This window comes from Fusarium oxysporum, chromosome II (genome assembly GCF_013085055.1).
Source record: "Fusarium oxysporum Fo47 chromosome II, complete sequence".
In the NCBI taxonomy this organism is placed as follows: domain Eukaryota; kingdom Fungi; phylum Ascomycota; class Sordariomycetes; order Hypocreales; family Nectriaceae; genus Fusarium; species Fusarium oxysporum.
Window position 1 is genome coordinate 3,184,327 of NC_072841.1, and position 23,117 is coordinate 3,207,443.

The 23,117-nt window shown below is 50.4% G+C and overlaps 7 protein-coding genes and 1 non-coding gene across 8 annotated transcripts; 3 read left to right on the top strand and 5 right to left on the bottom strand.

Moving 5' to 3' along the window:
- The first annotated feature begins 660 nt into the window (after positions 1–660).
- Positions 661–2,990, top strand: FOBCDRAFT_215243 (major facilitator superfamily domain-containing protein). The gene is made up of 3 exons (XM_031173856.3): positions 661–1,578; positions 1,628–2,041; positions 2,102–2,990. Exons 1-3 carry the CDS (start codon positions 944–946, stop codon positions 2,841–2,843), a joined length of 1,791 nt encoding a protein of 596 aa, XP_031050641.2. The 5' UTR covers positions 661–943; the 3' UTR covers positions 2,844–2,990.
- A 172-nt stretch (positions 2,991–3,162) lies between these two features.
- On the bottom strand, positions 3,163–3,247 carry FOBCDRAFT_t54. The gene has a single exon. It is a non-coding gene; the product is annotated as a tRNA-Lys (tRNA).
- A 469-nt stretch (positions 3,248–3,716) lies between these two features.
- Positions 3,717–5,793, bottom strand: FOBCDRAFT_269454 (eukaryotic translation initiation factor eIF2A-domain-containing protein; the record flags this gene model as incomplete). The annotated part of the gene is made up of 2 exons (XM_031173857.2): positions 3,717–5,153; positions 5,206–5,793. The coding sequence occupies 2 exons, from the start codon at positions 5,791–5,793 to the stop codon at positions 3,717–3,719; spliced, it is 2,025 nt and encodes a 674-aa protein (XP_031050642.1).
- A 1,411-nt stretch (positions 5,794–7,204) lies between these two features.
- On the bottom strand, positions 7,205–8,603 carry FOBCDRAFT_215247 (RPAP1-like protein). Its single transcript, XM_031173858.3, has one exon. It carries the CDS (start codon positions 8,565–8,567, stop codon positions 7,293–7,295), a length of 1,275 nt encoding a protein of 424 aa, XP_031050643.2. The 5' UTR covers positions 8,568–8,603; the 3' UTR covers positions 7,205–7,292.
- Positions 8,604–11,643: 3,040 nt separating this feature from the next.
- FOBCDRAFT_16223 (uncharacterized protein) lies at positions 11,644–14,305 on the top strand. Its single transcript, XM_031173859.3, has 2 exons — positions 11,644–13,614; positions 13,666–14,305. The coding sequence occupies exons 1-2, from the start codon at positions 11,894–11,896 to the stop codon at positions 13,949–13,951; spliced, it is 2,007 nt and encodes a 668-aa protein (XP_031050644.1). The 5' UTR covers positions 11,644–11,893; the 3' UTR covers positions 13,952–14,305.
- Positions 14,306–14,516: 211 nt separating this feature from the next.
- Positions 14,517–17,392, bottom strand: FOBCDRAFT_215252 (VHS domain-containing protein). The gene is made up of 4 exons (XM_031173861.3): positions 16,460–17,392; positions 15,712–16,405; positions 15,172–15,656; positions 14,517–15,119 (listed from the first exon to the last, which is right to left on the bottom strand). The coding sequence occupies exons 1-4, from the start codon at positions 17,009–17,011 to the stop codon at positions 14,913–14,915; spliced, it is 1,938 nt and encodes a 645-aa protein (XP_031050646.2). The 5' UTR covers positions 17,012–17,392; the 3' UTR covers positions 14,517–14,912.
- Positions 17,393–17,735: 343 nt separating this feature from the next.
- Positions 17,736–19,229, top strand: FOBCDRAFT_16231 (uncharacterized protein). Its single transcript, XM_031173862.3, has one exon. It carries the CDS (start codon positions 17,973–17,975, stop codon positions 19,170–19,172), a length of 1,200 nt encoding a protein of 399 aa, XP_031050647.2. The 5' UTR covers positions 17,736–17,972; the 3' UTR covers positions 19,173–19,229.
- Positions 19,230–19,275: 46 nt separating this feature from the next.
- FOBCDRAFT_288509 (uncharacterized protein) lies at positions 19,276–23,047 on the bottom strand (the record flags this gene model as incomplete). Its single annotated transcript, XM_031173863.3, has 4 exons — positions 19,276–19,590; positions 19,677–22,599; positions 22,652–22,751; positions 22,983–23,047. 4 exons carry the CDS (start codon positions 23,045–23,047, stop codon positions 19,439–19,441), a joined length of 3,240 nt encoding a protein of 1,079 aa, XP_031050648.3. The 3' UTR covers positions 19,276–19,438.
- Between the last annotated feature and the right edge of the window lie 70 nt (positions 23,048–23,117).

Below are 23,117 nucleotides of genomic sequence, written 5' to 3' on the forward strand. Positions count from 1 at the left end.
AGATTCTGCAAGAACAGTGATGCTTAAGTAGTAGAGCATGTAATAAATCATGTATTAACTCCAGAATTGGCCAGGACAGACCTTAGATGTGATTATAAGGTTAGCTCATGATGAAGGTTCAATCAAGCATTTACCACCTTTATGGTTCAGATCCGGCCGTTGTGGGGCCGATGCGGCTCCGAAAAGAGGGGGCCCATTCGGCCGAGTATCGCCGACTTCGGCGCCGACCAAGGGGAGGTTGATATCGCAAACAGCGCCAAGAGTGAAGGCTTGTTGTGTATAATGACGCATCAACCATCAGCTATTGTTCTTGTCTAGCTTTTCTTCTCGATTGTACAATTGGGTCTTCTTATATGTCTTGTCGAATTCTGATCTGGCTGAAATAGAGTCAGATTCAGATTTTGCAGGGTCGTCAGTTGACTCGTGTAGATCTTTTCCCTCCGACCTGAGACGCTTATCTCCATGAGAACGGGGCCGGTCCGTGATCCGTTCCGGCGAGTTAAGTGTTTGCAGGCTTGCCCACAGCATCCTTAACAGATGTGATCAAGCAAGCCCACCAAAGGGTCCACCCGGCGCTGACAAGAGTTTGTTGATCTCCACTTGAGAGAGGCTAAACTGCTGTGAAAGCTCCTTCGGCACCCACATCGGCTGTAGGACATACCTAGGGCGCAATTTACCACTTACCCATGTAGTGTAACTGTTTGTAGTTCTGATTCCCTTGTGTGCCGTTTTCCGGTCATCGTCAATGTTATCTCGTCCTTATCTCTGAAAATTCAGACATTTCACTATTGCCCCCCTGTGTCGTGAACTGCACTGTCCTATAAACCAAGGGCAACCAACCTGAGTCGGCACATGACGACAGTTCATTGTGAAAGTCGCCATCGCATTCCATCTGGCCAGTCAACTCACAACAACCAGGTTTGGGAGCAACACATAAACAGTCATGAAAGAAGACCTTGAGGAGGCATCGCCAGCCAACGGCGCCGAGTCGTCTTCCTCAGCGTCTTCAACAGGGTCGTCGCCAATTCTAGAGCCCATCAGGACCATTGAAACACGCCGCAGCTGCAGCCGCACCCATGACTCTGACGTCTTTGAGGCGCTGGAGCACGCCCTCACTCCAGATGTCGAGACAGAGGCAGAGCGCGAGGCTCGCGAACCCATTACTTATACCAGAACTGGCACCAGTGTGACCAGCGCCGCCTCTCGCCCCCCAGACTTTGAGGTTTTCTTTGAGGATGGTGATCCAGATAACCCCCGGAACTGGTCAAAGGGTTATCGCGCGTGGATTATCGTCTGTGTCTCGTATTCCACGTGGGTCGTCGTCTTGTATAGCACATGTTACACTGCATCGGTATCTGGCCTGGCCGAGGAGTTTGGGGCGTCAACGACTGTGACAACGCTTGGTTTGACAACATATTTGCTTGGTCTTGCTGTGGGAAGTCTAATTGTGGCCCCTCTGAGTGAGCTGTACGGTCGACAGAAAGTGTACATCGTCTGCTTGACTGTATGGGCTTTGTTGATCCTGCCATGTGCTCTGGCGACTTCATTAACAGAAATCATTGTTGTGCGCTTCTTTGGGTAAGTGACGTCTTCCAACCTTGCCACAGCTGTGCTAACACAGCCGCAGTGCTGTCTTTGGTGCCGCTATGATCTCAAATAGTCCTGGAACTATCGTCGATATCTCGGATCCAGATTATCTGGCTGCAGCCATGTCCATGTGGTCCATCGCGCCTCTGAATGGACCATCTACTGGCCCAATCATTGGCGGCTTTGTGTACCAGTATCTGGGATGGCGATGGGATAACTGGATTCCTCTGATCCTTGGTGGAGTTGGAATTCTTATGATGATAACAGTGAAGGAGACATACCATCCCGCAATCCTGAAACAAAAGGCCGCACGGTTGCGCAAGGAGAACGATGACCCGCGGTATTGGTGTCAGTATGACCAAAGGGTTTCCACCCGTCATCTGATAAAGATCAACATGAGTAGGCCATTCACTCTGTTGGCATCTGAACCTATTTTGTGGTTTATGGATATCTGGTGAGTCGTAGTCCAATTCCTGTTCGCCTGCCTGTTTCCTGTGTGCTAACGGCATCACAGGATATCGCTGATTTATGCCATCCTCTATCTCTGTTTCGTGGCATACCCTATCGTGTTTTCCCAACACCGTGGATGGGATGCAGGCATGTCAGGACTGGCCTTTGTGGGCATCGGCGTCGGAACCATGCTTGCCATCTTCGCAGAGCCTCTCTTCCGGAGACTGATCAACTCTCAGCCTCGAGATCCAGTAACTGGTAGGCCTCAGCCTGAAGCGACGGCTCTGGTCATGGCCATTGGCGCTATCCTGACCCCGATCGGCCAGCTTGTGTTTTCGTGGACATGCCTGCCAGCGACCATTCATTGGGCTATTCCGATCGCTTTCGGCATCCCTTTCGGTGCAGGTAACACCATCAGCTTCATCTATGGCTCGAACTATCTGGCTGGCGCGTACTCCATATACGCTGCCAGTGCCCTCGCCGGAAACGCTGTTATTCGAAGTATTGCTGGAGGCGTTCTGCCCCTGGCTGGTCCTAAGATGTACGCCGCCATGACTCCTCAATGGGCCGGAACACTTCTGGGCCTCCTTGAGGTAGCTATGATTCCAATTCCATTCGTCTTCTGGCGATACGGAGCAAAGATCAGAGCAAAGAGTCCAGCCATCAGGGCTTTGAGAGAGGAGCAGGATCGACTTGATGCGAAGAGAGCCAAGTATCAGAAGAAGCTTGAAAAGAAGCGACAACGAGAAGCGGAAAATGCAAAGACAGAGGAAGTAGGGGTGTTGGAGAAGGCAGCAGGCGATTGAGGATAACAAAAGCATACGTGGTTGTTTACAGTATAGCACTCTGAAATGGAAGCTAGGAATATATGCCAATGTGTGAATTGTTACTTTGTTGCTACGGGAAGAATAAAGTTTGGGTGATTGCTTGTTTCACGTTAAAACCATAACACAGAGGTTAGATACCTTGGAGAATGTGCTACTCAGTGTGCTAACATTACTACGATTGAGTTTGCCAGCAAAAACAAATGTAAAACCAAACACCGAGTCACTTAAACTAAAAAAAAAGTAGAAAGATGAAAATCCAAAAATAACGATCACTCAATCCCATCTGGAACATAGGAACAGCCCGATGCGGGGGTCGAACCCGCAACCTTGAGATGGTGTACTCATTTAAGAGTCTCACGCTCTACCGATTGAGCTAACCGGGCCTCGTATCGAGGCTTGATGTTGAACGGGGAAACGCGGAAGTGTGTATATGAGCTCTGATTTTTTTCATCACACCAGCCATGGGTAATAAAATACCTGAAGAAAACACTACGAGGCAGATTGAACACAAAAAGTTCTTGCAAAATCACGCCGTAGGAAATCATGATTAATGTAGGCAAAGAGATTCATTTTTGTTGTGATTTTGTACTGTCAGACTATGGTACGCCGACCAAGTCTCCCGTAATCCGAATGACTTTTGAGACTCCCTGGTTGACCGCCTTCATAAGAAGAACCACAAAGTCGACATATCCACGCCGTGCAGGTGTCCAACAAAGTACAGCCCAATATCACAGAGTCCGCTATGGCTCGCCAACACTCCCAACCTGACAGATTCCAACCTATTACTACATGTCAACTCTGTTACAGAATCACCCAAAAGTATTGTCCCCTATCAAACCCCAAAGTCGTCCTTTAGTTCCCCTTCTCCAATCCGTCGAGCTCCTTAAGCACAGACGACTTGGTGTTGATCTTCTTAAGCTGGGTATCCTCGAGCTTCTCTCCGCCAGCCAGACGCATCTCAAGGTCCTCGATGGCGCGAACCTTCTTCTGGAGACTGCGGATCTTCTTGGCGTTAGGGTTCTGTGCGGCATCAGGAGCAGCACCTCCGGCACCCTGGCTTTGATGAGCATGGTGTCCATGGCCGTTGCGGTGAGTGTTACTGCGGCTTCGGGCCTGGTTGTTACGCGATTGGCTCCGGTTGCGGTGATTGCGTCGCTCGGGGCTGCGACCCTCGTGGCCGGAGCCGTGGCCTCGGTCATGAGGAGGAGGCGCCAGGCTAGCTCCGCCGTTAGGCTCGCCTTGGGGCCGGCCCTCACCCTGGGCATTCTTCTTATTTCTCTTCTTCTTGTTCTTAGACTTGGACGAGTTTTCATCGCCCAAGGGTTCAGCTCCAGGAACGGTCCTAACCGTGGGAGCTTGCTCAGCCAAGTCAGCACCGGGCACAGCGCGGCGAGGGCGACCGAAACCGTTGGGACCAACGTTGGGTAGTCCGTTGCTCACAACGTGGGCGGCACCGCCCTCATCCTCACGCTTGAAGTGCAGAGGAGTGGCCAGGCCACGGGCGCCGGGAGGGCGGTAAGCACCAGCGGGCTTGCTGGGAGTCTTGACCGAGCCCAGGTAGGCCGTAGCAGAGGCGTGAGGCGTAGGAACGGGGGTCAAAGGGTCACCAGGAGCAATGCTCTCGGGACCCTGAGGTCGCCAGACAACATTGTATAACTCGACCATATCCTCGTTATACATGAGACTGCCGCTAACATGCCACAACTTGACGCCGTTATCAACACGGAGTCGGGGGGAGGTTGTGGCAGTCATGATGTAGCGACTATCGGGACTCCATTCGCAGACACTGGGGTTACCACTCTCAAAAGTGGTAATCTTGCGGAAATCCTTCTCGAGATCGTAAACATCGATCTGACCAGCAAGGTTGCCGAAGCCCGCTACCAAAACAAAGCGACCGTTTGGCGAGAAAGTGATAGTGTTGCGAGGGGCAATCGGGAAGGAGTGCGTTGCAACGGCCCGGTGGTTGAAGATGGTGGCCTTGGGAGGCATGGTACCATATACAACACCGAACTCTCTCGAGTTGTGGGACCAAGAAACATCATGAATGGGACCCTCCTTATCTAGGGACACGCGGGCATCAAAAGCACCGGTGGTGCTGAGCAGATACAGCGTGGTTTCACCATAGTAACTCTTGCCTGAGCGATCAACGTCGGTTTGGGCCAGCACCAGAAGGCTGGAGCCAAGCTTGTTCCACTTCAGTTGAACCTTGTCTCCCTTGAAGAAGGTCTTTTGGGAGATTGGATTAGTGAAAAGAGGGACGTTGAAGACCTTGACGGCAGCGGGTTGGCCCTGGAAGTTGTCAGCATACATCTCTTGAAAATAACTTTGGTTAGTTGCTGACCTTGCGCTCGGGGACAAAGACGGCAACGGCGTGGTTTTGGCTGCCAGGAGCAAGAGCAAAGTTGGTAACACCCTCGACTCGGAGCTTGTTCCAGACCTTGACGAGATCGTGACTCTCGTAAAACTGGACTTCATTTGTAACGAGACGAGCACAGTACTTCTCATCAGCTGTGTACTGAAGGTTCCAGCCTTGCTGCTGCTTCTGAACAAAGCGGCCGAGGGGCTGCTTGTCCTGACCAGAGACACCTTCCTCTACGACGCGCCAGACCTTGAGGTTCTTGGTGGCATCTCCGTTCTCATCCTTGGCAGGTCGTTCCCAGGTGATGACGAAAGTACCGCGAGGAGAGAAACCGAGTTCGTAGACGTTGGAGATGGGGAGGGACAGGACCTGCTGGGCAGTTGAGGGATCAATGATAGTGACAGCCTCGGGAGAGGCCCAAGCGAAGTAGCGACCACATGGCGAGTAGGTACAGCACCGGAGGTTGCCTTCAGGCTTCTTGAACCCAGCGAGAGGCTGATAGACGGGCGCGGCGTCGGTGATGCCGATGTCCCTCTGGGTTCGGTGGGCAAACTGCAGCGGAGACGCCATGGCTAGTGAAAGTCACAGTGTCTCGTGTCTTGCGTAGGTCTTTTTTGGGGCCGGTTGTCAAAAAGTTCTGTCGTGTCGTGTGCGGGCACTTATCGACGTCGATGTAGATCGCGATCGTGGGGCAGAAAGCTTAGGCTCAGATTCGGATTGGGCGAATAAGCGGGAGAGCAAAATGCCAAAAGAAGCGTTGTACTTTTTTGACTGCGCAACGAAGAGCAGTACAAATAGTCGCTTGAGAGGGGATCAGGAGCGCTGGATCCGACTCGTAAAGGTTTGGATCGAGAGGTGTTGTTTGAAGTCGTCGCGGAGCAACAAACAAAAAGTGGCGGGGAATATCGATCGATTGCGATTGAGCGAAGCCGAAAAAGCGAAGTTGTATGACAAGAACTGACTGATTCGATGACCGGAAGGAAGATAAAAAGAAGACGGCAAGTCACCCAGAGGGAGGGAGAAAGAGGAGGAATTGGCGCGGCAGTGCCGTGATGTTTTTGGTTGAAGGGAAACGAAACAAGAGGGAAGAGAAAGAAGTTGACGGCTTTGGCCACCAGCATTGGTAAATATGGATTTTTTTCGTTAGGCCGGACCAGGTTTCCATTCTTTTTTTCCGTACGTAAGGTAGGTGTGGTAGGCAACCCAGAGCCCAAGCCCAGCGGAGGCTCCCGCTGAGGTGGCCTCCCTTTTTTTCTTACTGGGTACAACCTAGCCACACACCGCATAATCACCGCCAACCGTTCGCCCTTGACTCAGCCTATGCATTGTCTCACTTGAGTTCAGAAACCTATTTTTACAGTGCATGCGGCTCCAGATTTCTCTTTGATCAGAAACCACAGCCAATCATGCTAAGATCGTCGAGTGCTCCGTGGACTCTTCCCTCTCTGTTAGGCTCTTTCAACGGGAACACCGAATGCATCCTTTATTCTATTCCAAGTGCTAAGCCATTACCTTTGAGCCACAAGACCCGCATATGCTTCTGATATACAGAGTTGTTTTGAGCATGTCTGTTCAATTCATCAGCTTGAAATTCCGTCGAACATGCTCTCAGTGGCTATAGTCACGTCATCAACCATATAATTCTCCCTTTTAGTAGTGGTATGTAATGTATGTGGTGCCTCTGTTGATCGTTTGTGACAAGGTATTGCGTCAACCTACCACCTTACGCCTGGTTAAGCTTTTACAGTGGAAGGTACGTGAATTGACACCCAAAAACAAACCAATGGACTCTGTTATTCCTCAAGGAATGCATGGTCTGATGTCTTTCACGCCAAGTACCTGCTACATCATTCATTATCATGGCTAAGGTACGTGGCACCAATTGGCCTTGACAGGCCAAGTTTATCGCACCGCTGTGGTCAATAGACTGGATCAATGAGTCTGCAAGTGCCGAGCTTTTCTAACACCGGACAAGGTGCTGTTCCTCTATAAATACAAGTTGTATTTTGCTGTCTCATTATCGTGAATCGGTCATATAAGCAACTTTTTATAGAACGGGAATGGCACGATCACCTGCCCTTAAATTTCTCCTTCCAGCCACCCTTCTCAAATAGCCATAAAGCCTCAGTAGCGTAGACTCGACTTCCTCGATGACCGCCTTCAGTCATAGCAGCCTCAGTCAAGCTATCAAGAACCCTTCCCTTCTTGACAGCTGCCCAGATTCCCATAGCAATAGGGTCATCCTCACTCTTACCCCACTCACCGAGTCCGAGACGGTATAGAATTCTCCCCAATGTTTGGAAAGCCATACATCGTTGCGCAGGGACAGCACTTCTGGCAAGATGAGCCAACTCCGCAACTGTGTATCCTGCAGCCTCTGGGGCGTCGCCATGGTGATGTAAACCCTTCGAAGAAGGAATGGATCGGCTGACTCTTGGTGATAAGAATCGGCCCTGGAAGTCGAAGCGCAGAGCGTTGACAGCGATCTCGGGGTGCGGATAGTATGAAGAGTCTTTGTCAGCCGGACTGTCCTCGGTAGGAATGGGAGCCATCCATGCGAGCTTGCTAGGGTCGGCGGGTAGATTGGGAAAATATTTCTTGTGCAGCGATTCTAAGAAATTCGGGTCGGAAGGGTCGAGGTCGGCCAAAGCTGGCGGTACAGGAAAATGAACTGACTTGGGTTGGTCGGTGATAGGAAATAGGTCGGGTGGTATTTGTGCCGGGGCTTTGTCCTCATCGTAGTGATCCGATACCTTTTCCGATGAAGGTGCTTGGTAAACTGAAGGGCGACTTTGCGATGCCGATTCTATTGAGGCCTTGTGAGCGTGCGGTGCAGTCGCTGTGGTACTCTCCAGTGCTTCGTTCTCGGCAGCGTCTTCGACTTTAATCGTAGGTGGAGGGTCTTGTGTTTCTTCAGGTTTCTCTTGTTTTGGTGCATCGAAAGGCGAGGGACCAGACTGCTCTTCGATATTGGCTCGCGATAGCAACCTTTGAATAAGAGCTGGGTTCAAGCCGTTCATGATATCTTCTTGGGCTTGAGCGATCTCGGCGGGTGTCATATTTGCAATCTTCTGCTGGTTCTCCTGGTCTATGCGTTGTCTCTCAACAGCCTTGAAATCTACATCTGAAGACGAAGCTTGAGGCGACTTTCCGGTCTGAGGTTGTTCGGCGGGCGCTGTTGCTCCGGCCGCCTCGGCGCGCTTCTGCTTGAAAGCGGAGGTCTTCCATCTTCTTTTATGTTGGGGGAAGCCGGTAGAGGATATAGGCAGGTCGTTAAACTCAACGGGCTTCTTTGTGGAGGTATCGTGCTCGACGATGTCGTTGATCAAAAGTGTCGGATCCATTTTGGTGATGTTATATATGCAGCATGGATGAGATCTCTCTCAAGCTTTGGATCTGACGTCTTTTTTTTTTAATCCTTAGTCAGTGGAGAGAACCGCGGAGAAATGTTAGTGGGTCAGGGGCCTTGTGTGACCCCACATCGAGTAGCGCGTTTGTTTGAATGTGCCACGTGCAAGGATTTGAATGACATGAATTCAGCATTAATGAAAGTACCAATGCTAAACTTCCCAGAATAAACAAGATAAAATACAAAGTAGTCGAAGTTATGCCGGGGTTCTATTTAGCGAAGGACGAAACATCCTGAGTTGTTTTTGATGGCTGTATTTTATCAGGCGAAAACATGTTTGTGACTCGTAAAAGGGACCGATGATTGGAAATGCGATTTTCAGTCACCGGGTTTTTTCTGTTTATCGTTTTGAACAGTGCTAACAAACAAAAAATCCTGACAAGTCAAGATCTTGACTCTTTTACGAGAGTCCTGCTACCTTCGCAAAAGTTTACAATATGCTGTATGTGCATTTATTACTGAAACAGGGCTTTTGAGTTTCGTTTCTTTGAGACAGACGATTTTAATTGTGAGGGCATGTCGCACCGCCACAGATTAGACCGGGATAGTGGTGCATTAGCGCCGATCGATTCTCGTTCCTCTTGAGTTCCAGAACTCTTGTGCCACAGAACCATGCTCAGACTGTAATTTGTCACTTTTAATCGTCATGCTCCCTGGTTTGGTACTCGGTGCAATGTATTTGTAACAAAATAAGCCCCAGGAGAGTTCGAGTGTTTATTGTGCGCACCTATTCATGTCGTATTTTTCCGATTTTGTATTTTCGGTAGCTGTCAGGAAATGAATGCCTATGAAAATCCTGTGGAGTCAACGTTGACGCGGTCGGATTGAGTGGAATGAATAGAACCTGATCTTCAAAGGGAAAAGACACAAGTGGCGCTCGTTCCGCCTGCTTTAAACGATTCTCTAGGGTATAAGCTATGAGTTCAAACAGGCAACAGTGGATGATAGGTACAATATCTATGGAGTACAGTAAGAAGAAAAGTGCCGTGTAGAGTTCCAGTCCCTGCAAGATCATTTGATGACCGAATGACCTCGGAAACGCCCAGATAGTAGTAATTTGAGACATCAATAGAACAAATTCACAAACACTTAGTCTGAAGTAAGCGGCGATACATATTTGTATCAGCTTGAAACTGTAAGTTGGGATGCACTTCAGAATATGGAAGAAGAACAAATACAAAACAGCCACATTAAAGTAGTACCTTAGCCGAAAAAAACAAACTTGTGGCTGATGCAGCCATTACTGCAGCCGCGTCGAACCCCTGTCAACGTGCCGCGCCTAAGCTTGGTTCAACGTTTCTGGTTTCGGGATGAGATGGTCCACACCATTCAAGGGGGGACCTGTTCATCGCTGCGATGGGCTGGGCTGGGCTGGACTGGGATGTTTGTCACTAGGCAAGAAGGTGATTAGTCAAGTTGATTGCTGACTCTGAACGAATTTATCAATATCACAAGGCCATTATTGCTTGTGATTTGGTATGACTGTTGCAGCTGAGAGGTGAGCGGATAAATGACGTGTTACAAGATACCTATAGCCTCTGGAGGTAGTACAAAAGGATACATGTCACAAGCCGAGAGATATTCCTGGAGTCCACAGTCCACTGCAGGCAGGCAGTTTTCCCCACGCTACCTAAGAAAGGAACCTCACCCCTGGGGCGTAAGAAAAACTTCGGAGCTTGAATCAGGGTGTCAAAAATATTTGACCAAGACTCATACTAGACTTATGCTAAACTTATCTTTTCATTTATTCAAAGCCTTGTCTTTTCTTACCCCTTAGCTCACCTGCAAAAGCTGACCCGACCCCCCCCTGTCATGTTTACGGATGTTACACATGGAATCTGAGTCGGTCGGTACCTTTACCTTTACCTTTACTCTAAAGAAAAAAAGTATCCGTGCGTCAACGGGCATGGAAGTCTGTTTTCTCTATCACGTCCGCCTATGCATGTCTTTTTGAGTCTGCCATTAACTTACATCTTACTCATTCTCCCCCCCGCTAAGCCCGGCTCTGCTGGCTCTTTTCACTTGCTCGCTCTGATGAGTTTGACTCTGTACTGTCCCATCCGTCCCCAGCATCCAATGTCATGACATGACCCAATTACTTGGTAGACCCCCTATCACCATTAGTTGATTCCCTGGTGTTGTCGGATACCTATTTTGAGTCCCATCTCATTAGGTTGTTCTAGAGTTAGCCACGCCCCTCGGCGGTTTAATACAATTTCCCTTTTGTCCTTTCCCTTTCCCTTCCCTTTCTTCTGGTGATGCTTGTCATGGTCCGCCCCCCCCTCGTTTCTTCTCGTACCGTACCTCGTGCCTTGTCTGTCTCGTCTCGTCTCGTTCTTGTTGTTTCCGAGTCGTAGCATTCTTATTTAGCTGCTGGCAACAAGAGAAGCTGTTGGCCTGCCCCGTTTTTCTCCTTCCTGGCCTGGAAAATAAGAAATATTGTCGTCGCCCCGAAAAAAAAACGTAGCCATCCCCATCTCATCTCTCCTCCCTTTTCTTCCCTTCTTTCCCTCCTCTCCCTCACTCAAACATCCACCTCCCACATATTTTTCCCAACAACGACCAGTGGATTTTATCGTCGAATTCGTCAGACTTCATCAATTTGACACTATTCGCACATCTTAATCATCTCCAAATTGTCGTTATTTTCTGCGCCTGGTGTAGCAGTACCTCTTGACGCCCTTCAAGCGACGTATACCTCGCGATCGGCTCACCTTTTTCTCATAGAAGGCTGCATTCACTGTCAAAGTGGTTTCCCAACCCGAGATCTTGAGGCTATTCAGAGATTCGACCTACTCCACCGCCCGCACCTGCACTCCACATTCTGGCCACTCACAGCTCGTTTCACCTCGTCACTCTCCGACTGGACGCTTTCCCGCTTGCAACCATTCCGTTTCTGAAGGGGCCCGCACGCCACAGATCCAGGCATTTCTATTCGCTGTACCTGGTACTCAACTTGATGCTGCATTTCGGTGCCATTTAGCGTGTACCACTCACTACCACCTGTCGACCGCTATTCGTTGCCTTATCGACATTTGATGGTTTGAATTACAGCCTTGCCCTACGCGACGCCTTATCTGATCCTTGGGTTTTGATGCTGCAAATGCGAGGTTCCTTTGCCCGCTTCTAGCATTAACATCCCCTGTTTCCAATTTTGGCAATCAATTTGTCTAATGCAATAACCGCCTGTATTGGTGTTTCCATTCACAACCTTGTCATACGCGCTACACAAGGCTATTCATTGCCTCTCTACACCTCGGCATGGCTGCTACAGGCGCCGACACGTCTATGTCACGATACGACTCATCAGCCGGCGAACTCTCATCGCCTCCTTCCGGATCACTATCAGAACCTGGTTCACCATCACGAAATGGATCAAGTAGCCGAGCACCACAAGACTATGACGAGATCGTCGTCGTTTCCAGCGATGGCCAATATCAACACATCGGCCACCAGAATCACAGCGAACGCCCTCCACCGCCTATGCCACCCCAATCAGGCACAGGCCCCCCTAGACGATACGCACTTGTCGACAACCAATGGGTTCAATTAACAGCCGCAGGCGTCCCGCGCAAGAAGCCCGGACGCAAACCTGGAACCATTGTGAAACCTCGAAATTCGGACGGTGCCGATGCAGCAAAGGCTGCTAGAAAGCCCAGGAAACCTCGCGATCCTAATGCGCCAGCAATGCCACGCAAGAGAAAGATTGCCCCTGCAGATGGTGAGAGTGAAATTCCAGCAGATTCAAAGTCTCTTGCCGCAGCTGCATCATCCGCCGGCCAGGGACATATGTCGGATGTCTCTCATATATCAGCATTGTCACCTGCTCATCATAACCGTCAAACATCGTCTTCATCACATCAAGCCGAGCAACGTTATTCACCAAAGATGTTGAAGCGTGAACACTTTATGCAGAACATACTAAATTCGGATACGCCTGTAGAACGACCACAGTCTCAACCCCAATCTCAACCTCAGTCTCAGCCTCAGCATAATAGCTCTACATCTATACCTGTTCGCACCAGCGGTCAAAGCTACGACCCCATCCGTGGTAACTACGATCCGGTTCGTGAGACAATGGTTTCTCATAGCCCTTACCCCTCTACTTCTGGTTCGCCAAGGGCTGCTTCTCAGATGCCTAATCGATCGCCAACCATTGCGAGCCTTCTTGGTGGTAATGAATCACGTAGCTCATATCAGCCACCCTCGAACCAGCCTCGCTTCCAGGCACATGAACCATCTCAACCATCATCACCATCCAAAGAGCCTCGCGACATATTGACACCAACTCCTTCTTCGCGACCACCAGTACAGGAAGCAAAGAAGGATCCACCTCCTCCACCGCCACCCGTTCAAAAGCCAGTCATCAAAGAGTCTAACTTCACTACCATTTCCAATGGTCCTATCAAAAAGTCATCACCAAAGCAGAAGCCTCACACTGGAGTTTCCACGCCAAAGACTGACACCCTTGATGATATGGGAGAAAGTGAAGGCCGCTCGATCCTCGACTTTGGTCGAGCTAAGCCAGGCGAAGAAGCCCAGGCCCCGACCATTGTTCTCAGTGTACCCATCCAGGCCGGCGAGACAAACAGATATGTCAATTTCATGCGCATGGCTGAAGAACGGTATGGATGGGATGCTCTTCACCCTCGCTTGGCTGCCAACCGAGACCGCAAGGCTCGCATTGCTGCGGCGGCTGCCTCTCTAGAAAAGGCGGAATCGGGCCGTGAATCTGGCGATGAAATGTCCGTTGATCTCTCCGATGCCGAGGCTAGCAACCCCGACAACGGCGCGACCAGCGGCCCTGATGCCCAGGCCAAGCCTAAGAAGAAGCGTAATTTCAAGGAGGATCAGTACGATGTTGATGATGATTTTGTCGACGATTCAGAGCTCCTATGGGAAGCTCAGGCGGCGGCAAGCCGTGACGGATTCTTTGTCTACTCTGGCCCTCTTGTACCTGAGGTCGAGAAGCCAGCTGCTGGGTATGTATCCTCCTTTTTTATATTATGTGATCAAGCAATAACAAGTAATAGCCATGATGGTCCCCCTAAGCGTGGACGGGGTGGAAGAGGTAGCAGAGGTGGTGGAAGAGGTGCGTCGACCAGAGGTGGGACAGGCAGCGGCCGCGGCGGAGGACCCGGATCTCGAGGTGGCTCTGTCACCCGAAAACCCCGTATCACTAAGCAGGAGAAAGCACAACGGGAACGTGAGAAGGCTGAGCGCGAAACAATGGCCCAAATGGCCAAGACACCTACCCATGGTGGCTACTCACTAAACCCAACCACACCATCCTTTGCTGTCAGTGAGTTAGGGGCTTAGGATCCTTCCTCATTTGCACATGGTCCTCATGACACGCCATCTACTTTTCGACACTGTCATTGGGCTTAACACTCTTGAAAAGAGAAACAACATTCAAACAAAAGGTGTGCTCTAGCTCAGCACACTTAACCTTCTGTCATCGTGCTATGCTCGCATCTGGCAGTATACACCGCCCACAACTATTTACACAGGAAATCCCCGAGTCCTCACTTTTTTTTTTCTTTTGTTTCACACTCTTCGAGGCTGTTTTGCAGATCATGGATGGCCCGGCATGGCCCCCTTAGGCGGTTTGTGGGAGTATTGGCGTGTAAGAGATTTGTTTGTGGGACTACAGGCGTTTACCTGGTTTACATGCTTGCAGATGGACGGCACATGGGTGACCCCGGTCATGAAGCAAGAAAAGACCAGAGATGATTGATAATTCGCCCTCAGACAATGGTGGCTTTTGAAAGCAGAACAGCCAGACAAGGCGTCACGACCATTCGGGCACTTCCCACAGGAGAGGACTAGTTCACCGGTATTAGATGTTAGAGTTGGAGTTGAACAATTGTAAAAGATGATGATGGTCTAATGACTATAGCAATAACCAGCCTATATCAAAGTTGCGCTTTGCCATGTAATTTGCCCTGGTGACCAAAATCACAGACTTGAACTTCTAATTGCGTTTCGTCGTGAACAAACTCCTGTCATTCATGATCTGAATCCAAATGCATTCAACGACTCAAGTTTGCGAAGAAGCCTGTCGCAATCACAATACGCAAATCATTCGAGGCAACTGCCCACTTGACAAACCAGAAAGCATCCGCTGTCTCGCTTTTTCTCTTCTGTCCTATGCTCCAGTCCATCTTGATCAACAAACGAGAAAGTAGTCCTTCAACCCTTCTTTGAAACCCCATCCCACTCTTTCACTTACTTCCTGCATATACTGCCTGCTTCCACCCCGGGAAGCAAAACACTGTTCTTATGCGAGGCTGAATTCGGTGACCTCGCCCATCTCGTTGACAGTCTGTTCGCCGGTCTTGTATGAGGCACGCCACCGCAGCTTGGCGCTTGTGACCTTTTGAGCGCGGTTGCCCGCGTGCCAGATCTGCACCTCCTGCGTGATACCGCGGTTTTGCTGGGGGGCGAGATCGCGACCAGTCTGAGGCTTGAGCTGAAGTTCGTAGCCCTGAATTCATGTCAGTTTATGCCATGTCAGCAAACATGAAGGGTATGCTTACCTTTGTCACGGCGAGCTGGAAGTGAAGTTCGCCGATGGGCTGTGTCACGTTGTTGGAAAAGGCAAACACGATGTTGATAGCGTTCTCATTGCCAGGTGCTCGTCTGGCAATCATCTCAATCTTCACATTTGTGTTGCTCACAACAGCCTTGTGCTCCTTTGGCTTGCTTGGCTCTGGGGGGAGAGCAGAGGAGAAGTTCCACTCGTCATCATCGTTGGCTGTAGCAGCGGGTTGCGGTTGAGGGGGCGCAGGAGACGCGCGTTGAGAGTTCAAGTTGCCGGCACCAAGAATAGCGAATGGATCAGAGGCGGGCTGTGATGGGGGAGGAGGCTGCTGTTGGAAGTGAGGCTGAGGTGTCGTCGATTGAGAGACGGGCTGTGAGAAGGAGGCGAATTGTGAAAAGGGGGGAGGAGTTGGAGTTGAAACTTGACCTCGGGCAGAGTTGTCCTGAGTCATGGAAGATAATAACGCAGGTCCAGGAATATCTGGTCAACGGTTTAGTATAGTAATAGGCATGGGCAGTTTGTGTTGGCAACTTACTTTGATTTGCGCCAAAGCCCAGAGCAATACCGCCGCCTTGCCCGAAACTGCTCGACTCTCCGCCAATATCTAGGCCGAGGAGGTCATTCTCAAGGCCTCCGGCGTTTGCAGAAGGTGCAGCGGCATTGCTTGACTGAGCACCATTACTGCTGGCATCAACATCAAAGTCGATGAGAGACAGCTCATTCGTTGCGCTTGAAGACGATGCTGTAGCTCCTGGAGCAGAGGGGGGGGTTCCACCGGCGGCAACCTTGGCAGCGCCCTCTATATCACCCTTCTTCATCAGCTTATACCGCTCTGCTGTTCGGTGTATGCTGTCGTTGATCTCGAGCAGCTTGGCGACAGCCTCGTGATCGTCAGATTCCTCTTCACACATCTTCTGGATCTTAGGCTGGGCGCTCTGTAGGGCAGCAGCCAATTCGCTGAAGACATCACCATCTTCCATCTTGTCACCCTCCTTGAAGGAGTCGAGTCGCTCCTCTAGTAATCGCGCCTTAGCCTGGATCTTGGCAACCTCCTCAGCAGCCTTTGCGCGGTAGTCGGTCTTTGACCGTGTATCGTAGCCAGCCATGATCTTCATAAGTCGGTTGGCTTCTTGGAGATCCTCGGGGGTACCGCGGCGAATGAGTTCCTGAAGTTTAGCTGATTGCGCCTCTCGCTCTTCCTCTTCCATTTCCTCGGCGGACTTGAGGTTCTACATGATCTGTTCAGTATGGGACACATATCATGCAGAAGCGAATTAACTTACATCACTGGGATTCAATACAGCAGCATCCTCTCTCCGCACTTCAGGAAAGACGTATCCTTTATAACTCAATAATCGGTGCATATCCCTAATAAATCCTAGATCCTCCTTGTATCGGCTCGTTTCGCATATCGTCCCTCGCCATTCCTCAATCGCCTCGAGGATTTTGGCCTGGACTCGTGTAGGGCGCATTGGCGGCCGTTCGGGAAACCTTCTGACGAGCTCATTGAGGAACTCCTTTGTACCGATTTGTAGGTGAAAGGGGTATCCGCAGTTTTTAACACATATGTCAAGAAGGCCCAAGGCGAGCAGAGCAACGTTGGGGTTGCGATGATTGATGTAGTTGACAATTGCAGTAGCAGCCTCACGAGGAGCACTTCCCTTCTTTGAGTTTATAAGGTCGGCGATCTCGAGATTGAGGGCGAGGTTGGGTTCGTAGTTCTCGGGACTGCAGGCAGCCTGGATGAAGCGCTGGAGCTGGGAGGGGGTTCGGCCAGATGATGGCAAATCGCCCCAACGATCGCGAGCCGCAGCGCGAGCAGAAGCGGCTTCCATTGCGAATATATAATACTGATATGCACACACAAAATGACGATGTTATTCGTGGTATTTTGCGCGCGCGCGTTGGTCGAGGACGACAGGTGTGAGGTAGTGCTACGTTGATAGAAGGGTGAGCTGGTCAACTGGACCAAGGTACTAAAGTAAGGTAAGGTACTAATGGATGGAGTCCAGTACCACCTAAGAGTCTGGCGGGTGGTCGACCGAATACGGAGCAAGCCTACGGAAACGGCCTAAAACAAGCAAGACAAGTAGATACGGCAATCAATGTCATCCAAACCTAAAAAAGAAAGGGCATAAGTTCTTAATTCAAACAAAAGCCCCCTTGCCATGTTGTCTTGCTCTATCATGGTCTTTGAACTTGGATAGGTACCTAAGGTAAGGTAGCCAACGGACCTGTAGACAATACGATGATACAGATGGTAGGTACTAAAGGTACCACCGCTAAAGAGGTAAGATGTGGCTCTGTGGCGCAGTCATGGGAAAAGCGGCCAATCAGCCACGTGACAGCATCGACCATTTTAAGTTGACCACGGGGACCTTGAGATAGGATACTAAAATAAACTCATCAACGAGTCACCCTAAACTTATGCTAACTTCCCTAAACTTTTATGTAGCTTAGGATCGAGGTCCTAAGTTTTCTTGCCCCCCCCGTCCGCAGGCCCCCGTTACGGCGGCGTCATAGCGGATTTGATGCTGAAGCCTTAGCTTACAAGTGCTAGGGGACCCCAGCGCTCAGTGTCAGTGCCCTCTCGAGTTGCTGCCCCTCACTGACTGACGGAATCAATCAACCCCACCATGAGAATCTTATCAACCCATCATCCATAGCTTTTTGGAGGAGGCAAATTTAATTTTGACGTCCCCTGCATTACTTGCATTCGAGACATCAACTACACATACCTCCGAGCAATACCATATAACATCCAATACAAAACAGACATTCGCTAAACTGTCCAAAATGGTCCGCCACAAAAAAGATTTCGCCTCCAAGGGTAGAAAAGGAGGTCCAGCCCTGCGACGAGGACCCCGCCGTGATGATGATGGTGATGGTTCTTCGCGCCCAGCTTTCAAAGCCGCCTGCTGGGATCTCGGCCATTGCGATCCTAAGCGCTGTTCCGGAAAGAAACTCATGAAACTTGGAATGATGCGCGACCTGCATCTCGGCCAACGCCATAACGGAGTCATTATCACACCCAATGGCAAACATACCGTCTCCCCTGCCGATCGCGAGCTCATGGACCAGTACGGCGCTGCTGTTGTAGAGTGCTCTTGGGCGAGGACGCAGGAGGTTCAGTGGAATAAAGTTGGTGGGAAGTGCGAGCGGTTGTTGCCGTACCTCGTCGCTGCGAATACGGTCAACTATGGCAAGCCCTGGCGTCTGAACTGTGTTGAAGCGCTGGCTGCAGCTTTCTACATTTGTGGTCACTCAGATTGGGCGGAGCAGATTCTTGCACCGTTTTCATACGGACCATCCTTCCTCGAGATCAACCACAGCTTACTCAAGCGATATGCTGCATGTGCGGATGAGGCGGAGATCAAGAAGACTGAAGAAGAGTGGATGGAGCAACTGGAGAAAGAATACGCAGAGAGTCGAGAGGAAGGAAACGACGATATGTGGACCAGCGGAAATACCAATCGAAGACGTGTTCAATCCTCTGACGATGAGGGCGACGACGAAGAGGATGACAGTGACGAAGAGGAAGATGGAAGCGTGGACGGTATATATCTTGGCAAGAAGCCACCTAAAGCTCAGCCAGAAGAGGAGGAGGAGGAGGAGGAGGAGGAGGAAAAGGATCGCTACGCAATATCTGACGACTCAGATGACGAGGACGCGATGGCCGAGATTCGTCGCAAAGTTCTCGCCTCAAAGACCTTCACTAACCCCAATCAACAAGACGATAAGAAACCTGCCATCATTCCCAACCCACATCAACACCAGCAGCAGTTCAGGCCTAATACCAGCGTCCAGCCTGACTCGGACAACGAGAGGAGCGGAAGCGAGGATGACGATGACGACGATGAATTTGATAACATCATTGAGGCTACACCTGTGACTGATCGTATTGGTTTGGCTAAATTGGAAAAGGAGCGTAACCAGGCTACTATTACGACGAGGACGTTCTCATCCAATGCTGTGGGAGCGCCATCTCGAAGTTGAGCATAGGGTTACCAAATAGAAATCGTATAAGAACTCTCACCACATTACTGATTCGACAATTTAAAGAATGGGGTCATGGAATTGTAACTTTTAGTATTAACAGTGAAACTTGGTATATCGTCCCTCTATCCAACACCCAAATCTTGGCATGCTCTTCCGTCATAAGACCATGTCTGCATATGCATCTATTCATACACGACTCCCTTTCCTCAGAGAGCGACCACCTTTTGATTTCCACTTTTTGTACATATTTTACAGTTCTGTTGTTACAGTGTCCGCCTTTCCTTAATTACCTCATATGTCTGGATCTGATCGTCGATTTGTAGCTCCTGGAAGTCTTCAAGACCGATACCACACTCGGTACCCTTACCCATCTCCATGACGTCCTTTTTGACATGCTTGAGTGTGTCTATTTTGCCTGTGGATTAAGTCAGCATCAGGAAGAGAAACACAGAGAGTAAGGAGATGGGTAGAATGTGTAGAAAGGAGAAATGCGTAACTTACCATCATAGACGACCTCTCCACCACGGATAACCCTGACCATGGACGTCCGCTTGATAGTGCCGTTGCGGATCTTGCAACCGGCGATATTCTTCTGCAATCTCTTCCTGACGTTGATGGCAAATACTTGCAATACGTCTGCTTCGCCGAGGACCTTGTGTGTAATATTATGTGGTAGCAGGTCCGATAGTGCACTCTTAACATCATCGACAACGTGATAAATGACGCTGTGGTCGATGATGCGCACACCGGCCTCTTCGGCACGCTGACGAATATGAGGAAGGATAGGCATGTTGAAGTTGACGATGATACTCTTGGATGCAGCAGCGTGGTCGACGTCATACTCGGAGATTGCGCCGACGCCAGATCGTAAGAGCTTAGATTGGACTTCGTTGTTTCCGAGTTCCTGAACAGTGCCACAGACAGCCTCCACGGACCCAGCGACATCAGCCTTGACAATGAAGTTCTGGTAGAGGATGCCGGGCTCAGTCTTGGCAGGCTCTGCTTCAGTGCCCTCAGCTTCTGCAGCAGCGGCGGCTTCCTCAGCGGCCTCCTTCTCACGCTGACGCTGCTCTTGTTCAGCTAGTTGCTTAGAGCTCTCCAGTCTTTCAGCCATTTCCTCACGGTACTCAACCGCTGTCCTAGCTTTGCCCTCATCAGGCGCCTGGAGAACTTGTTCTCCAGCATCAGGCAGCTCGCGCCAGCCAAGGATCTGGACAGGAGTTCCAGGGGGTGCCTCGGGGACCTCGACACCAGCCTCGTTGCGAAGGCCACGAATCTTGGCCCACGATTTGCCGGCCACGATAATATCACCAAGACGTAGAGTTCCTCGCTTGACAAGCACTGTGGCGGTCTTGCCAGTTTGCTTTATGCTAGATTCTAGAACCCAACCCTCAGCCATGCCATCTGCTTCAGCACGAACATCGAGGATTTCAGACAAGGTGACGATGTTCTCTTCGAGATCTTGCATGCCCTTGCCCGTCTTGCCGCTTACGGGTACCACCTGGACATCACCGCCATAGTCTTCAATTTCAACGCCATGACGGGCAAGATCAGCTTTGACTTGGTCCACTCGAGCGTCTTCCTTATCGATCTTGTTTATTGCCACGATGATAGGAACCTTGGCAGCCGTAGCGTGTTTCAGAGCCTCTAAAGTCTGTGGCATAACACTGTCGTCGGCAGCCACAACCAGCACTACAATATCTGTGACATTGGCGCCTCGCTGACGCATAGACAAGAACGCAGCGTGACCTGGTGTATCAAGGAAGGTAATCTGTTTGCCTGACGACATTTGTACGACAAAGGCACCGATGTGTTGTGTGATGCCACCGTGCTCCTGGGCAGCAATCGAAGACTTACGTAGCCAATCCAAAAGAGTAGTCTTTCCGTGATCGACGTGGCCCATAATGGTGACAACAGGAGGCCTGCTTGGCAATAGGGATGGATCTTCGGGCGCCGGTCGAGGCTGGAGGTCGCGCTGAGAACCAGTGTCCACTGTGGGATCATAGCCGTACTCCTGAGCGACAAGGGCTGCCGTATCACCAGTCATGATGGTTTCCTCCGAGAGATCCTCAAATCCCATGGACTCCAGATCATGTAAAAAGTCGGTTATACGGATCTGGAGAGCACCGGCCAAGTTGGAGATGCTAATGTACTCGGGGAGAAAGATGGGTACGGGAGCAGCCTCTGCAGCTTCCTCAAGGCGTTTTCTTGCATCTCTCTCGGCCTTCTTACGCTGTCTAGCTTCCCAGCGTCGAATTGAATCTTCATCAAAGTCATCATCTTCGGCCTCGTTCCGACGAACATTCTTGGGGCGCTTGTCCTTCTTGTCTCTCCGCCTATCAAACACATCGTCTTCCTCCATCTCGAAACGTGACTTGCGCCTTATCTGGTCTTCCTGCGACTGCTGAGAATCTTGTAACATGCCATCTGCCCCCTGAAGCGCATCTTTGTATTGGTCGCTGGGGCCAGGTCTGCTACGAATATTTGTGACCCGACTTTCAAGTGCGTCCCAGAAACCATCATTCTCGCGGCCTGGTTTTTCTTTCAGCTTGCGGGAGCGCTTAAGCTGGCCCCATACGCTCTCATCATCTTCCTGGCCTGTTGCTGGTGCGACGTTTTGCGGTTTGTTCTTGTTTTGATTCTCCGCAGGTTTCGCCTCCGTTTGTCTACTGATGAGGGGTATATGAGTATCAACCTTTCGAGCGCTGAAAGCTCCCCAGGGGGGTGCAGCCGGCTTGGGAGACTCATTAGTAGACCATGACTTGGGCGTTGCCACTGGAGCCGGTTTGCGATCTGTCCTGAAAGCTTCAGCAAGAATTGAGCTTGACAACAGGTTCGATGGGGGCGTTGTTGGCTTTGCGTCCCGCTGTTGCTGTTGTCTGGCATAGTTGTTTCCGTCGTTCGATCGGTTTGGTTGCTGGTTGACTCTCGCTTGAGGTGTATTTTTCTTCTGGCTTTGATTTTGATTTGCGTTCTGGAGGCCTGGTGGCTTCTTGATGTTGCTTTGTGCAGATGGCGGGGTGGGGGCAGCCTTAACATTGGGAGTAGGTTTCTTCAAAGGCAATCCCATCTTTTTACGAGCTTCTAGCTCATGAGGAAGCAAGTCAACGCTTTGCTTCGAAGCATCTGGTGATGGCTTGTTCGCAAATGCTCCGAAAGACCCTAATCCAGCTCCGAACCCACCAGGAAAACCACTCCCCGGGAAGCCTCCCGGCTTGCCATTATCGTTCGGTCCGTGAAGTATAGAGCTCGTCGACAAGGCGCGCACACCAGGTAATCGTAGAGAGTGACACGAAGATGGCCGAATGGCTCTAGCTGATGCTATTGGGGCTCCGACGCTGGATACATGGCGATCTCTGGGCTGCGAATCCCTGGGCGAGAGTTTGTGACGGCAGAAGGTACATACGTAGGAATTACCGCGCTCCTGGATATTGTGTAAGACGTTTGCTAATAGTGACCGATGGTCAAGAACTAACCTGTAAGGTGCGCACTCTCAACATTGCCGCGACGGGGAATTGGCAGATTTGGAGCGAATCTGCTTCGACATTGGCTTTGCAACCGAATAAGTTGAAGGTGCTATAAGTTAGTCTAGAATAGAAATCCAAACTTAGTGGAGTTCTAGTTAACCGCAGTGGGCATCCAATCGCTCCGGGCACCCTCGGCGCTGGGATTGTCCGCCACAGTCAGAGGACAATGGATGGATGTCATTTGCCCAATCGGCCTATCTCTGAGCTTCAATTAGTGAGCCAAGATGATGATATTGAATTCAAAAATTTAGATAGTCTAGGAGAGTAAACTGGGAGTTACTCTATGAAACCGCTAAAACTCTTCTTGGTCATTCCTTTCGGTAAGGTAGTTATTACATCAGACATATTTTGAAATAATAAACGCTATGTCTATGGACGTATCCAGCCAATGGATCTTTTGTGGAACCAAGATTCG

Bases quoted from the DNA above. Each gene is read 5' to 3' on its own strand.
- FOBCDRAFT_215243 (XM_031173856.3), top strand. From the start codon at position 944: ATGAAAGAAGACCTTGAGGAGGCATCGCCAGCCAACGGCGCCGAGTCG. The intron at 1,579-1,627 runs GTAAGTGACGTC...ACACAGCCGCAG, and splicing joins ATTGTTGTGCGCTTCTTTGG to TGCTGTCTTTGGTGCCGCTA. The intron at 2,042-2,101 runs GTGAGTCGTAGT...ACGGCATCACAG, and splicing joins TTGTGGTTTATGGATATCTG to GATATCGCTGATTTATGCCA.
- FOBCDRAFT_215247 (XM_031173858.3), bottom strand. From the start codon at position 8,567: ATGGATCCGACACTTTTGATCAACGACATCGTCGAGCACGATACCTCC.
- FOBCDRAFT_16223 (XM_031173859.3), top strand. From the start codon at position 11,894: ATGGCTGCTACAGGCGCCGACACGTCTATGTCACGATACGACTCATCA. The intron at 13,615-13,665 runs GTATGTATCCTC...AACAAGTAATAG, and splicing joins GTCGAGAAGCCAGCTGCTGG to CCATGATGGTCCCCCTAAGC.
- FOBCDRAFT_215252 (XM_031173861.3), bottom strand. From the start codon at position 17,011: ATGGAAGCCGCTTCTGCTCGCGCTGCGGCTCGCGATCGTTGGGGCGAT. The intron at 16,406-16,459 runs GTAAGTTAATTC...CAGATCATGTAG, and splicing joins CTGTATTGAATCCCAGTGAT to AACCTCAAGTCCGCCGAGGA. The intron at 15,657-15,711 runs GTAAGTTGCCAA...ACCGTTGACCAG, and splicing joins GGGCTTTGGCGCAAATCAAA to ATATTCCTGGACCTGCGTTA.
- FOBCDRAFT_16231 (XM_031173862.3), top strand. From the start codon at position 17,973: ATGGTCCGCCACAAAAAAGATTTCGCCTCCAAGGGTAGAAAAGGAGGT.